Source organism: Varanus komodoensis, unplaced genomic scaffold, assembly GCF_004798865.1.
Source record: "Varanus komodoensis strain SLA01 unplaced genomic scaffold, ASM479886v1 scaffold40, whole genome shotgun sequence".
NCBI lineage: Eukaryota > Metazoa > Chordata > Lepidosauria > Squamata > Varanidae > Varanus > Varanus komodoensis.
In genome coordinates, this window is record NW_025335942.1 from 2807923 (window position 1) to 2821919 (window position 13997).

Consider the following 13997-nt stretch of genomic DNA (forward strand, 5'->3'; position numbering starts at 1 on the left):
GCTTGATAGGTCATAACAAAGTCTGAACAGTGACTGGAAAAAGACCGTGAAGCTATTTCAAAGACCGTGTGTTCCCCGCTATACCTTTAATGGCTGGAAGCAGGATGGGTGAAGGAATCCATCTGAAAAGCAGCATATGTGGAAGTATAATTTAAAGTCCTTGCAAAATTTCCGAGTCAGAGGAAGTTACTCAAGACTATCCTAAGTCTGATTGATTTCAATGGGACGTAAGTGCAACAAAATTTCTGTGGATCAGGGCCATGCTCTATCTGTAGTGTCCCATACAGGAACGGGTTAGTGTTTGGAGTAGCAGAGAACCAAAGGGTGAATCTGCAGGCTGTTTCTGGAAAACACATGCATGACTCTCGGTGCAATTCATAATGTTGGTCACATGTATTTACATAAAATTATACTCAATTTAAAACGAAGAGCCTAACGTTACTAGGACTCTAATCCTAAACATATTTGCTTGGAAGTTCTTGCCAATTTTAGTGAAAGGTCCCATTAATATTAAAGGAACTTTGCACTTCTAATAACCTTTAATCATACGTGGTATTTTATAGCTTTACAGATTTATTGAGTGAATGATGAAGTGGCGAGAGTTTTATTTCTATGTGAACTATAAATGTAAAAGATTGAAAGACCGTGATTCAAAATTCATGTCCTCTTTTTCTTTGTCTGATTTAAAATAAATGTGATGGGCTTTCAACCAATTCCCTTGAGCAGACTTCTCTGTAATTTGATAAAACACTCTAGCAGAATATAGTCAGAGAGCTAACATTCTGTGGAGTTATCTGAAATGAAATCTTTGCACATTTGATTTGGCATTAATAACTCGCTATAAAACAATGTTTGGGAGCTGGCACCCTTTGTCTCTGTATGGCTGCATTTATTAGATGGAGTGAATAAACACATTGATGCAATATAATTCTGATGAGTCTGTGGTCATTAATGCTAGCTTTATAATTAATTTGTTAACATTATTTTTAAATACACAAAATAATTAAGAATAATGTTTTTAAACGTTACACTTGTATGAATCAAAAATTGTACAGACTTGAACAGACTTACTGTTAGCACATCGCACAGATAATATGTGGAATGATGCGAACTGAGAGAATCACTGTGTTGTTTGTTTTGGATATTTCATACCAAAAGTACCAAATACCTGTTTGCAATTATAATAATGTGTCAGCAAAGCAAAGCTAAATAAACTCATCTGAAACCCCCCACCCACTCGGCCTCACCATAGACTGCATTTTTCCTCAAAAAAATAAATTCCTCATTACGGCTACCTAACACAACCACAGTGGGCAGTGCTGATTGTGAGAACCAGGTTACAGTCCTTTGATGGCTGACGGGGGTCCTTTTCCTCCTTCCATGCCTGTCTGCTATACACCCTTGTTCCCGTTCTCTAGTCTGGTTTGTACATTGCTGCTTTGTGCATTAATAATGGGAAGGCAGCTTATAACATGCCCTTTTTGCTTGCATTGCTAACATAAGCACATTTTTTATGGAGGATGAGCAATGGGTTTTAAATGACAAATATTAGCTGCCTCGAACAGAACAAAATAGAAGTCAGCACAGGCCATGTGCTGCCCCAAGAGGGAAGACAATTCTACAAAACCTGCATTTCTCTTAGTTTTATTTTGAAGCACATCATATCCTGGGTTAGGATAATGCAAGGAGCTGCGGCCACAACTTGAATATGCAGAACGGCTCTCTGCACGCAGCTCACCACCGTTCGATCATGTGAACTCGTCCATTGCCCCTTTCCTGCCACCAGCCACAATCGAAGCAACAACCGCAACACAGCCGGAAACCTTTCTGGCATTTGACGGTCTTCATTCCTTTTATCTTTGTATGTCAGGTGCCTCCAGAAAAAAGGGTGTTCAGGAGGCACTGAACAGCTATTCTGTCTTTTCTTCTTCATTTTCTATGATAAGGAAAAAAGATGGAAGATCTAAGGAGGACGAGTGGATAACGACGTCATCGTGAATGAAGCAGGGTAATTGCACTCTAAAAGCCTCGTCTGGAAGCACTCCCTACTGCTCAATATTCAGCTCCACTCAGTATCTTGGTGAATGATTTTTGTTCCTTCCTGTTCCTTCTGCAAGCATTCCTTCCGTGCATTGTCTCTACCTTTATAGTCACCTTTCCGCGTGTACTCTGCTCTTTCCCTCATTTTTTTATTCTATTTTTTCTCCTTTTTGCCTTTCCCCCTTTTTCTGTCCTAGTGCTGCCCCGTCTGAACCAAACCTTTTAATTAAAAATTCTTTTTTACATGTATTTGTTGAGCACATTTTACATTTGTCAGTAATTATATACTCTGCCTTTTCGGTTCTAGTGTATGCATGGGCATTCTTACTGATGTCAACAGAATGATAACATAGTACTGAAACAAGAAAGCGTCCACAATAACCTTCTAAAAATGTCTGGAAAAGCAGCAAAAATCATGAATCAACATACATTCACCCAGCGGTGCCACTATAAATAAGGAATGAGGTTCAACAGTTGTGTTTCCCAACAGAAGCCCCCTTGCTGGGATGATAAGGAATGTTTCCAGCAATATGTGGTGGGAAGCTTAGTCCCCGCAGGATCCTTTGCAATTGCAAGAGGGAAAATGGTGGGGCATAAATGTCATATAATAAATAACAATAATACAATATTATTTTATTTACAATTCTGCAAGGACACTGATGTAATAGGGTTAAGGTTAAACATGCCCTTAGCTCCCCTACAATGGGCTTTATCAGATCTGGAAACTACATGGTATTGTAGAATTGTGTGCAGATGCATGAATAAGAAGACAATGGAATAAGTACGCATCTAGGAATGAGTCCATAGAAGTTACTTTGGTTTGTTTGAGTCACATGTGAGGTGGAAAGGTAGCAACTGCCCTGCAGGATCAGCTCAAGTTCCACCTAACCCAGAATTCTGTTTGCAAACTAATTCCATTGCCAGAGCCAAACAGAATAGCCGTAATGTTTCTATCATGCCTGAGAGCTTCCAGAGGTTGACCAGGGTTATGAATAGGATGTCTGACCAGATGTACTTGGGTCTGATTGTGCAACCCACTTCGGATAGCTTTACTGATCAGAGCGAAAGGAAACAGCAATGTCCAGAGGAAATGCACTTCTGAAATTATTTTCTTTGTTCATGAATTCATCGAACTTCCATAGCTAATGCTTATGTATGGATCTGTCCTCCCTGAAGGTATTCATGCCTTCCTTTTAAAAGCAGTGGCCATCACCAGACCCTGAGTAGTGAATCCCATGTGTTAACCACAGAGAGAAGATATGCTTCCATATAAGCCTGAAGTGTCTGATCTGGCCTGACCTTAGAAGCTAAGCAGGATCAGGCCTGGTTAGAATCTGAATGGGAGACTTGCGTGTGTGAACATTGTTGCGACCGGTTGAGCACTATGTAAATAATAACTCACAATAGACAGGTTGTCCCCAAACTGGTATTCTCCAGATACTTTGGCCTTCAGATCCCAGTAGTCCTGGCCATAATGGCCAATGGTTAGGAATTTTGAGAATTACAGTCCAAAACTTCCAGAGGGTAGGGCAACTGCAATAGGCTAAACAGAGGGTTGTGTCCCTCACCGCTGAATATAATTGGTGTGGCATTGCTTAACCCCTTCATGGGTGGGGATGTTTGGCAATAGGAACTAATGTAAGGAAGGATGCAGTCCCATTTCAGCCTGACAAAATAACCAGGTATGCAGCACCTCTCATTCAGATTGGCCCACCTGGTGGACAAAGGCAACCCTCACCTCAAACAGCTGGTTTTGGATGCTGTGGCAGGACAGGCAATGATTACTTAATTATTGTGAAGAGTTTAGGATCAGAAACTGTGCATGTGTGTATGATGGAGGGAGTGCTTGTGGAATTTATCGTTCCAGGTGCCAAATTTATTTTTTTATTATTTCTTTTCTGTACTGCCCTACAGCTCTCTATGGGGCGGTACAGAAATGAAACCACTTGCACGTCTTCCCCAGCTCTGTTTGGTACTTCTTCAGAGTCTCCATCAACCTCCCAGGCTGTGTTTGGCTTAGTCAGACTCAAGTCCTGTAGCCCTCCAAGCAGCACCCTTCCCAATGGCACTAGACCTGTTTGAGGGACATCGATTCCGATTCCGTAAGGCCCACAAGCTGAAGATTCCCACTTCAATCCTGGCCATCTATCATAGTTTGTAAAGTTCTTGGGTAATAAGAATTTGGAGAGCTGCTGTTGCCCCTGTCGCCGCAGAGACCCACACAACTTTAGATCCAGTAACTTCAAGCGACCCACGGAGAGCTTGCCCGGACCGCCTGCCTTTGTCACCTTCCTCTGATTGCAAAGAAGCGGGTAGCGCTTCAAGCACCTGTCAGACCAGGTGGGCTGCCTCTGTCATGAGAAGTTAAAGGAAGGGCTGGCCTGGAGGAATACCGGGCTAGGCATCCGAGAAACAAAGCGCCCCCCCCCCGGACATTTGGAAGTTACGGGGCATTTGCCTCCCAAGGAATTCGGTGGGCCCTTTCCATGCCAAAGGAAAGCGCACGGCGGGCGCCCCGGGCTTTACGCACAAACCCCCCTCGGCGCGCCCTATCAGCGCGCCCCCCCCCCCCATAAAACGATCCGAGCGCGTGTGCGGGAGAGCGAGGGCACCCCGGCGCGCCCCCCAGCGGCCCTCCCCCCCACCTTCCGAGGCGCTCCTGGACGTGCCCAAGCCCCGCCTCGCGCCAGTGCCGGCGTCTCCTCCGAAGGACGCCGCCGCCGCCGCCGCCGCGCCAGCAGCCCGGGAGCCTCTCCGGAGAGCAGGAGCCGCAAGGTGGCAGAGCCCGGGGCGAGCGGGCGCACGCGGGGACGCTCGCTCGCTCGCTCGCCTGCTGCATTCGGCCGCCGCCGCCGCCGCCGCCTTCTCCCTGGGTGCTCGGCTGTGCGCGCCGCTCCGTGCGCGCCGCGCCGCGCGGTGTGGCGTGGCTTGGTGTCTGTTTGCAGCGGCGGCGGCGGCGGCGGCGGGAAGGCTCCGCGGGAATGCGGCAGTAGCGTCCCCAGCCTTGTGGAAGGGCTAAGACACCCCCATACACACACTCACACACACACGCGCGCACGCACGCGCGCACTCCCTTACTCACACACACCGTCTTCACCTCAGCCCTCCTGGCTTTTACGCGTCGTCTCCGGAGACTCCGCCGGGAAGGCGGAGAGCGCCCTCGCCCAGCCTGGCTGTGGCTGAGTGAGGGGCTGAGGAGGCGCCCTCGCCGCTTCGGGCTGGGGGTGGGAGGGAAGGGGGGGCAGCGGCTCCGTGGCTGCCGCTTCTGCGGCTGGTCGTGGTTCCGTTTGGCCGCCCCGAGGAAGGAACAGGCGCCATTGCCGGGAGGATCAGAGTCGGGGGGGGCCGCGGCGTGCGCGCCCCTTCCTCTCCGCCAGCCCCCTCGCCTGGCAGGGGGCCGCGGGCGCCCTCGTGCTCTTGCCCCGCTGACCTCCCCGCAGGATGCTCGCCCTGCCCCGGCGGCCGAGCGCGGCCACCACCTCTGCCTTGCTCCTTCTGCCGCTGCTGAGCGCCTTGGCTTGGGCGCGGAGCAACTCCCGCGGGCTGGCGGGGCTGCCCCCCAGCGCCGCCACCGCCGCCGCCACCCCCATTGCCATCATGGGCTTGATGCCGCTCAGCGACTCCGTGGAGAAGGGCAAGATTGGCCGGGGCGTCCTGCCGGCCATGCAGCTGGCCATGGAGCAGATCCTGAACGAGTCTCTGCTCAGCCCTTACTCGCTGGACCTGCGCTACTACGACACCGAGGTGAGCGAGGCGGGGGGCGGCTACGCCGGGCACCTTTCCGCGCGGGGCTGGGCGGGCGGCGCCGTTGCGGTGGGGCTCGGGCGCGGGGCCACGGGGGCCTGGCGCGGACGCGAGCGCGCTGCCGAGCAGCGTGGCCTGGGTGGCGGGCGGCAGGCTCGCAGGGGGAGGCCGTCCGTTTCGATGGAGTCGCTCCGGCTTGTGTTTGTGCTGCTCGCCACAGGCGTATTCCTTTCCGTGTGCATGTATTCACTGCCGACCTGCGAGCTCGGCCTTGGACCGAGCGGCGTGGGTCGCAGAGGGGAAGGCAGGTGGAAGAGGAGCCACTCCGGTTTGCATCGCGCTCAGCGCCTTTTCACGCCAATCTGCAGCGGCAGAGGTTGGCCTTGGAAGGGAGCATTCGAGGGAGACGGGGGTTTTGGAAGGAACTGCCTGCACCGGAGCCGCTCCGGATCCTGGTCGCGCTTTCCCTCCCCGCGCGGTGGCCTCGCTTCCACCCTGCCACCAGAGGGACGCTCGGCGGGCTGGGTCCCGGCCCAACGGTCGAGGCTGAACCTGCAGCTCTCGCTGCGCCGAGAAAGCGCCGCACGTTATTTAAGCAACAGATGCACGTCAGGGATTTGTGGTTGGCGAGCGCGGAGCAGGCGCTCGGCCACCCGCATAGCCGCGCCGCGCCGCGCCGCCCCGCGCCGCAGCGTTTGCGCACTTGGAGCGCCACTTGATGCTCCCCGTGAACTCCTGAAGGGCGAGGAGGAGGCTGGTCGGGTTTCCAGCGCCTAGCGGGGGAGAGGAAGGCAGGACGGGAAGCGGTGGCGCGGGCGGGGCGGGGCGGGGTGTCCTGTCCTTCCCCTCCGAGAGGTGTGTGCCCAATGGCAGCGGAGGAGGTGAAGGGAGGACGCCGGCGCTTGCGCTGCGCTCGGTGGACGGAGAGCCTCGCCTCGCCTCGCCTCGCCTCGCCTCCGGCTGCTCGTGGCGCGCGCTCTGCCTCCGCGCCCGCTAGCCGGTCGGCGAGTGCAGAGGAGGCACTCGCTTGCGCGCAAGGTGCAGGCCCGCCGAGGAGGGGAGAAGGGCGCAGGGGAACAGTGGGCGAGCCCTTGGCTGCCAGCTTCAGCCCCCGGTTGTGCAACTCGATCAGTGCGCGCCTTGAAAGAGTTAATTTTGCAGTTTCGCCCTTGTTGTTGTCATCCTATGTCTGCCATGCATAATTCTTCCTGTAAGTGCTGGGAAACGCATCTGTACACTTGGAGAGGGTGGAGGACGGCCAGGGGCTTTGGACCCCCGCAGGACTCCTCGTGGAAACTCCCCTTGGCTCTCCCGCTTCTCCGTGGCCCGAACCAAGCGAGGTGGCGTTACTGGCGAGGCTTTATCGTGGACCCTTTGGAGGGTTATTGTTTTGTGCTTGGGTTTTGGCCACATTTCAGGCAAACATGTTTGCGGCAAATAAATGCTGATCCAGTGTTGAACCTTTCCTGAAGGTGGCAGCAGTTTCTTATGTAATACTTGCTCCTTATGAACATCGCCAAGATACCCTTGCTCTGAGGAATGCCTAGAGAAAAACAAGGTGTTAACTTTTCTCATCCCAAATTTGCCTTGAGTGACATGGCATAGGCTTCCCCTAATTTACAATGGATGTGTAGAGGAGATACTGGCAAATCTGCAGCAACCAAATATACTATAGGTGATATAGATCAATGCGTCTCTTCCCCTCTGGTTTTGAAATTACTGGTTTCATTGAAGTTTGTTATTCATGGTTGAACACCATGTGTTTTCTGTTTCTGCTTAGAAAGGAAAGCACTGGAGCAGCACAGTTTTAAGAACTGTCTAATGTGGATTTGAGTAACTGTTGAGCAAAAGTGCACCTGTGGTCAAGCTATTTTAATTACTTAACCACAGAAAAAGTAATATCAATAAACTATTAGATGCTTTGTGTACAAAATAGAATTCAAATAAATTAACTTGTTCATTAAAAAGCATTTGAATACTTGACTGGGAAATGTGATTGTGATGATAAAAAGAACTTAGGCAAACATGCAAAATTGTCTTCTTACATCAGATAAAGGAAATCCTAATTTGTGAAAAGATTTGGCATGTTCAGAACATTCATGATAGACTGTCCAATAAATAGGAGTGATACTTATATCATGCTGGAGTCTTAGGGGTGTGTGAGGCCATTTGGGGAGTTTTGTCAGAGTGAGGCCGGGACATACATTGCTTGATAACGACATGATCAACAGTGTACATGCATGAATGGGCCATTACAGAGAGAGTACATGGGCAGAATTTTCATCTCTCATCAGCATCATCTCCCATATAATACTTCTTAATCGAGTCTGCTCACACATCCAGTCGTCTGTTCAGTATGCATTAATCAGGTGGAGAGAAACAGTGTTTTGCATGCATGTGTGAACTAGGCCTCACGTTGGGATGATTTGAGATTCAGCTGGGCTACTGGAGAACCTGGCTAGAGTTTTTTCTGTCCTCCTTGTGTGCTTAAGAAAATGCTTGCTTGTGCTGCATGGTTCTAGGATATTGGTGTACCCAACCATGCATAGACTGTGCTTCTGAATGAAAACAGTGAATTCCATGAAGATGAATGACATGTGCATTTAAAATTCACCCACATTTCCCACTCCAGACAAAGAAATGCATGTCTGGAAGATGATTCTGGGTGCGGTTCTCCTTATCTGGTTCAGAACATGTAGGTTGAGTAACAATTGTTTAAAAATTTATGCTGTGACTCTTCAGTATTCCAGGAAAGAAAAAATGTAAGCCAAGGCAGACTTTGATCTTCTGAGTACTCTTCTGCTTGTTAACATGTATTTCACTCATTTACTGATGTTAAACTGATAGGCTTAATGGGGAAATGTATAAGTCAGGCTGGACCATGGGGGTGAGGAAGGAAATGTGTGTTTCCTGAATTAAATAGGCATTGAGTTTGAAAAGAGGTCTGGGTACCTGTACCCTTTAAACTCATCTTAAGTGACTGATTGCCAATAATTAGTTCTGATTCTGATACAGTGAAATGTATAAATAAGCTATGATATGTGATGAATTTGCACCACAGTTTTGCCATGGATATAGATGGAGAAGCTCTCCTGGGTAGCAGTTTTGTAAGTATCTCTACACCGCTGATTTCCAAGAAGTAGGTTGCTACTCAGAACTAGTGACCTGTTTATGCCTCAGGTGGGCTGTAATGGAGATACTTACACTATTTTCTCCTTTTTGCTAAACCTGTGAAAAGGCAAGGACAGCATCTGTAGCAAGGACATTTGTGCTTCCAACCCACATGTGATTATTCTCTAGGAGGTTTTTATTGTCTGTTGATTCACTGGTTCACTCTGAGTAACTATTATACTCAATTAAATTTCTTTATTCATTTTTAAATTTATAGGCCTCTGAATAACCCAATAACTCTACATACTCTAATAATTCTCTAAGCAGCATACAACAATAAAATACAAGACAAAACATTCCTAGTAACAGTTTAAAAAATAATAAAATAACAGTCTATAACAAAGTGAGCCGATGCACTAAGTGAAGGGCACCAATATATTTATATTTCTGAAAACAGAGTTGGGCCAGGGTGGTGGTTTGACCTGGGATTGACCCGCTAGTATTATGTGCCACCCTATCTCCAAATTACCACGACCCTGAGAATGAGTGCCCTCCAAAATCTTTGCCAAGTCCTTGGCAGTCCCGATTAGCTCTTGTAAACAATATTGATATAGTTATTAAATAACATGTAACCACAGGAATTACTCATAAAACACCTATCCTGTTGTAATTGACCCTTGAATGCATCCATCCAGGAGCTTGACTTTATACTTCATTGATCCTTTCCTCAGAATTTCTGTCCTGACACTAAATCCTCAGGAGGGAGAGAGACAAATGTCTGGGGACGGGGGTAAAAATGTGCACCCAATGTTGCAGGTTATGGTTCAAAGTGGATCATAAGTTGGAAACAGTTGAATCCTCCTGTTCTACAGAGAAATAACAGCATCACATCAAATGTGAAACAGTTATTATAAGAGGAAATCATTTATGAACTACCAGTGATGCTGAGTTTCCCAGGACTGTACAAGAAAAATGGAGTTCCTGGCAGCCCTGAATTTTAGGGTTTTCATAATTTTTTTTAGCATTCGTGTGAGACACACATGGGGTTGTATCTAATATTAGTTTAAGCAAGTCCTGTTCATTTCAGCAGTAGGAGCAACATTTTAGGTAGGAGTAACATGAAGTGTAACCCAGGGTCTTTAACTGACTTCACTTTAGAAATTGTCAGATATATAATAGTTTGCTGTTGTCTGGAAGGTTTGTTACATAGGACCTGTTTGAGCAGGATTACCAACAGCTGGAAATTGGCCACTTTCCCAGGCATTTCACTACAGAGTGAAACGAAGAGGTTACAGAACAGTATGAAGAGAAACAGGCAAAATGAGAGTTACCAGTTTTTCTCTTCCATTGTCCGAACTAAAGCTCTTCTCTGCCCCTGTAAATAAAAGCTTATCTTTGTGACACTGTAACAAATCTTCTGGTAGTCCTGTTTGTGACATAACAAACTTTGGATTACAGTCATCGGTCTAATTATTAGAATGCGTGGCTGGCAGTTAGACGTGGTTTATGAGTCATCGGGTCCGAATGTACCATCCTATTAGGACAATATTAAGCATGAGGGGAGAAAGTTAAGTTTTGAATAGAGTAGTGCAGCATTCCTGCACATGTTTTTGCAGTACATCCTATTCCCCTTGAAGTAACTTCAGCAACAAAATACTGCTAGTGTTCTTTGCAGTGTTGGCTCAATGGATGGAAGCAAAGAGGCCTGAGAGGGACCAGTGTTGCCAGGGGAATCCTGCACTGCTCAAGAGAAATGGAAGCCACATCATCTCTCTCCTAGGAAAGTCCAGGCAGTTGTCATAGGGAGAGGAAAAAGAAGAAGGGGACATGACAGGTTCCTTTCCATCTTCTGAAGGAAGGAAATACTGTGTCTAGCACAGCTGTTTTACTGACAGTTGAACTCAAAGGCTGCAGTCCTACAGACAGATTGCTTAAGTCTCAATTACTTCATGGGGATTTAAACAGCCTAAATATGTGCAGGATTGCAGCTTTTTAATCCTTTGCAAGAAACATCTAACATGAATAAATTCACTGCAAAATAATTTGTGACATGCTTACATTTCCAGTGCAGTATTTGAATCTGAAGTGAGCGGATGCAATATTTAAACTGGCTTAGAGTGCAACTCTAAGGATACCAGACACACTTGTTGGGAAGGGTTAGGGGTAGTTACTCTTGCTGCGTGTTCCAAGGTCAAGTAGGTTTGGACTTGTGGGATGAGGAGGGGTCCTGAGAACCAGAATGCTCAGATGTTGAGATGGAAGAAGCAGAGGGGCTTATCTCGAGGGCACCCTTTCCAGGTGTTCAGGCAGATGTTGAGAAGAGTCAGGATTTGCAGCTGCAGGAAATGGGTGTAGGAGAAGTACTCCTGTAGCCAGCTGAGTCTAGTACAACTCCTGACCGCATGTCATGAGGTTGGGCGAGATGGGCCAACCACTAGAAGGGTGATGGGCAGAGCCTGTCTCCTAAAGGGCCATTCCAGAGGGAGGGGCCCCGGGGCACTCAAAAGGAGGATGCTTGGAAGTAGTTGCTAGATTGAGTTCAACAAACTGCTCTGTGCATGCTCAGAGACTCATTCTTTTTGTTGGTTCGGCTTCCTGGAAGTGCCTTGGTGAATAAAGAGCTTTTGACAAAGAATGGCCTGTTTCGGAAGCACGAAGGGAGAAACCTAGCTTGTGATAACTGTCTAAGTCAACTTTAGGAGAATTTGTAGTCTCAACACCAATCTTGGAAATTTGCTCTGAACTGACCAGGCACGATGCTTCTTCCACCCCCCCACCCCCCGAATAGGATGCTCCTAATCCTGTGAGTACATAAACCCAGATTGGATTGTGCTGTTATTTATTTATTTAAAGCATTCTTGTACCATCTGTATCTGAGACAGATCTCAAGACAGCTTACAAAACATGGTAACACAGTTTCGTTGCAGAGCAGTGGTGTTTACACAAGACTGTGGAGAGACAGGATTTAAACAAACTATCCATCCCAAGTTAAGATGGAGTGGGCTCCACATGAGCTAAAAATAAATGAACGAGTGAATGAAAGAGGTTTAATTTATCATTATCAGCACCCCCTCCTCATTTGCATGTCACTGTGCCCAAAGCAGCTCGCAATATAACAAACGAAGAACAGTAAACATAATTTACAAGATACCAATACAGCAGTAGATAACATTATTCAACCAGTCAGTCTACATTAGTTACATATGATCATGATGCTAGTAGATAAATACATAGCAGAAGTCTCGGCGTTTACAATACCCAGTAGAACTGTACAAATACACACAACTAATCCACCAACTGGGTCTGGAATTCCCTTCTCAGAGGTCAGATGGGCACCCTCCCTGTTGTGTTTCTGAAGGCGGGTATCTTGGAATGGTTTGGGCCTACGAGACAACGTTGCAAGAGTGCGATGCTTTTACACTGTTTTTAGCATTTCTGAATTGGACATTATTGTAATTTTAAAACTTTACTGATTTAATAACATTTTAACTTCTGTATATTTCTGTGTTTGTTTTAATTGCATAGGTTGTTAATGTTGTGAGCCACTTTGAGTCCCAACAGTGGGAATAGCCAGGCTAGACATAAACATAGCAAAACATGAATGATAATCTAATGCTAAATGGGAAAGAGCAAAATACAGTGCAGAAATACTGGAATCTCTGAATCAACCTCCATTCCACATGAGGACTCTCTCCAATGAGCCTTACCTAGTTGGCTGCCCTTCTCTTGGGGCAGCCTTCCTCCTGGATCTCCCCTGCATCTCTTTTCATAGTTCTTCATTTTTCACCCCAGCAAAGGAAAGTCCGCTGGTCCTTGTTCAAGCCCCGGTACCAATCAAATCTGGACATAGCTCAGTCTTTCCCACCAGGCATCCCTCCCAGCATTGGTCTTCAGGCAGCAGGATTCATCTGGCCCCAAAGATGGGCTGGGTGAAGCAGGTGGAAATGGCAAGTCCTGCTGCACCCAGGAAAGTGACCGGAGCACTCCTTATCGAGTAAGCACAGTGCTTTTGCACGTGCTTGCAAATAATTCTATGCCTATTAATCAATAGCACTGAAAAGAGTGTTAAAATTAGTAAAGGCTGCTTTGCTAATTCTTAGCTTTAATCTACTGCAGCTACTTTAGCAGTTTTTCTTCTTTTTTCTGAAAAGCATGATCATGGCTTGATGACAGTTTTGTACCCATTCAAAGAAAAAAGTAAATTAACAATTTGGCCTCCCATCTGTTCTGTGGCACAGTTGCATATTTAGCATCAGGGACAGAGTGTCACATAGGTGAGGATTACTTTGGCTCACAACCATTTGTGCATTTGGGGGAGTGCCTGCCTACTTAGAAGTAAGCCCAGCTAAATTCCATGGCATTTACTCCGTGGTAAGAATGCATGAACTGGCAGCTTGGAGAGAGGTATTTCTGCTCACACTTGCTGGGAAATTATGCTGCGTCTTGCTGTGCGTGTGGGGGTGGGTGTGCTAGTTCCCTGGTTCCCTAAACACCAACAAGCACACTGGCTTTGTGTTCTATGCATCAGTGTAAGCCCTCAGCTGCAGGGCCTGGGAATGCAGCTGAAGGGAAGCAAGCCACTTGGTTTTTCACTTCCAGTCTCAGGTCTAAAGGGGATGGGGGAATTCTGTTTTGGGAATGTGTATTGCCTGCATGCCCGTGCAGACAGAAGAATCTCTAAACCACAAGGATTTACATGGGGAGAAATTTGAGGCCCTCAGACATGTTTTGAGGGTCTGCAGGATACTGGAGTTTCTCCCCACCAAGGAGAGTCCAATCTTGTTGACATCATGTTTAAATGCAGCTTAGGCTCCTCCATGTAGTAGTAAGGCAGTAGCACCTGAGCCACGGCTCAAGACAGGAGCTGTGTGGAACCCATGAGAATTAACTTTATTTTGCAGGCCCATTTTCACTTCTAAACAAGGCCTAAGTTACTAATTGTATACAGGTCTACTTGGAAATAATCCTCCCTGAATTCAATGGGGCTTGCTCCCTGGTAGATGCATATAGGTTTTTCAACCTTAGAAAGGGAGAGAGAAAGAGAAAGATTGAACTAGACATTTTAAATAATGGGTACTAAGATAATTGAGTTTGTGAAATCA

The 13997-nt window shown here is 47.3% G+C and overlaps 1 protein-coding gene across 1 annotated transcript in view; it reads left to right on the forward strand.

Annotated features, from left to right (window-relative positions):
- Positions 1 to 5611: 5611 nt before the first annotated feature.
- GABBR2 (gamma-aminobutyric acid type B receptor subunit 2) overlaps positions 5612 to 13997 on the forward strand; it is a 303445-nt gene continuing 295059 nt past the window's right edge. Inside the window, exon 1 of the mRNA XM_044442826.1 lies at positions 5612 to 5784. Coding sequence (XP_044298761.1) covers positions 5638 to 5784 — 147 coding nt within the window. The 5' untranslated portion in view covers positions 5612 to 5637. The remainder of the gene's footprint in view (positions 5785 to 13997) is intronic.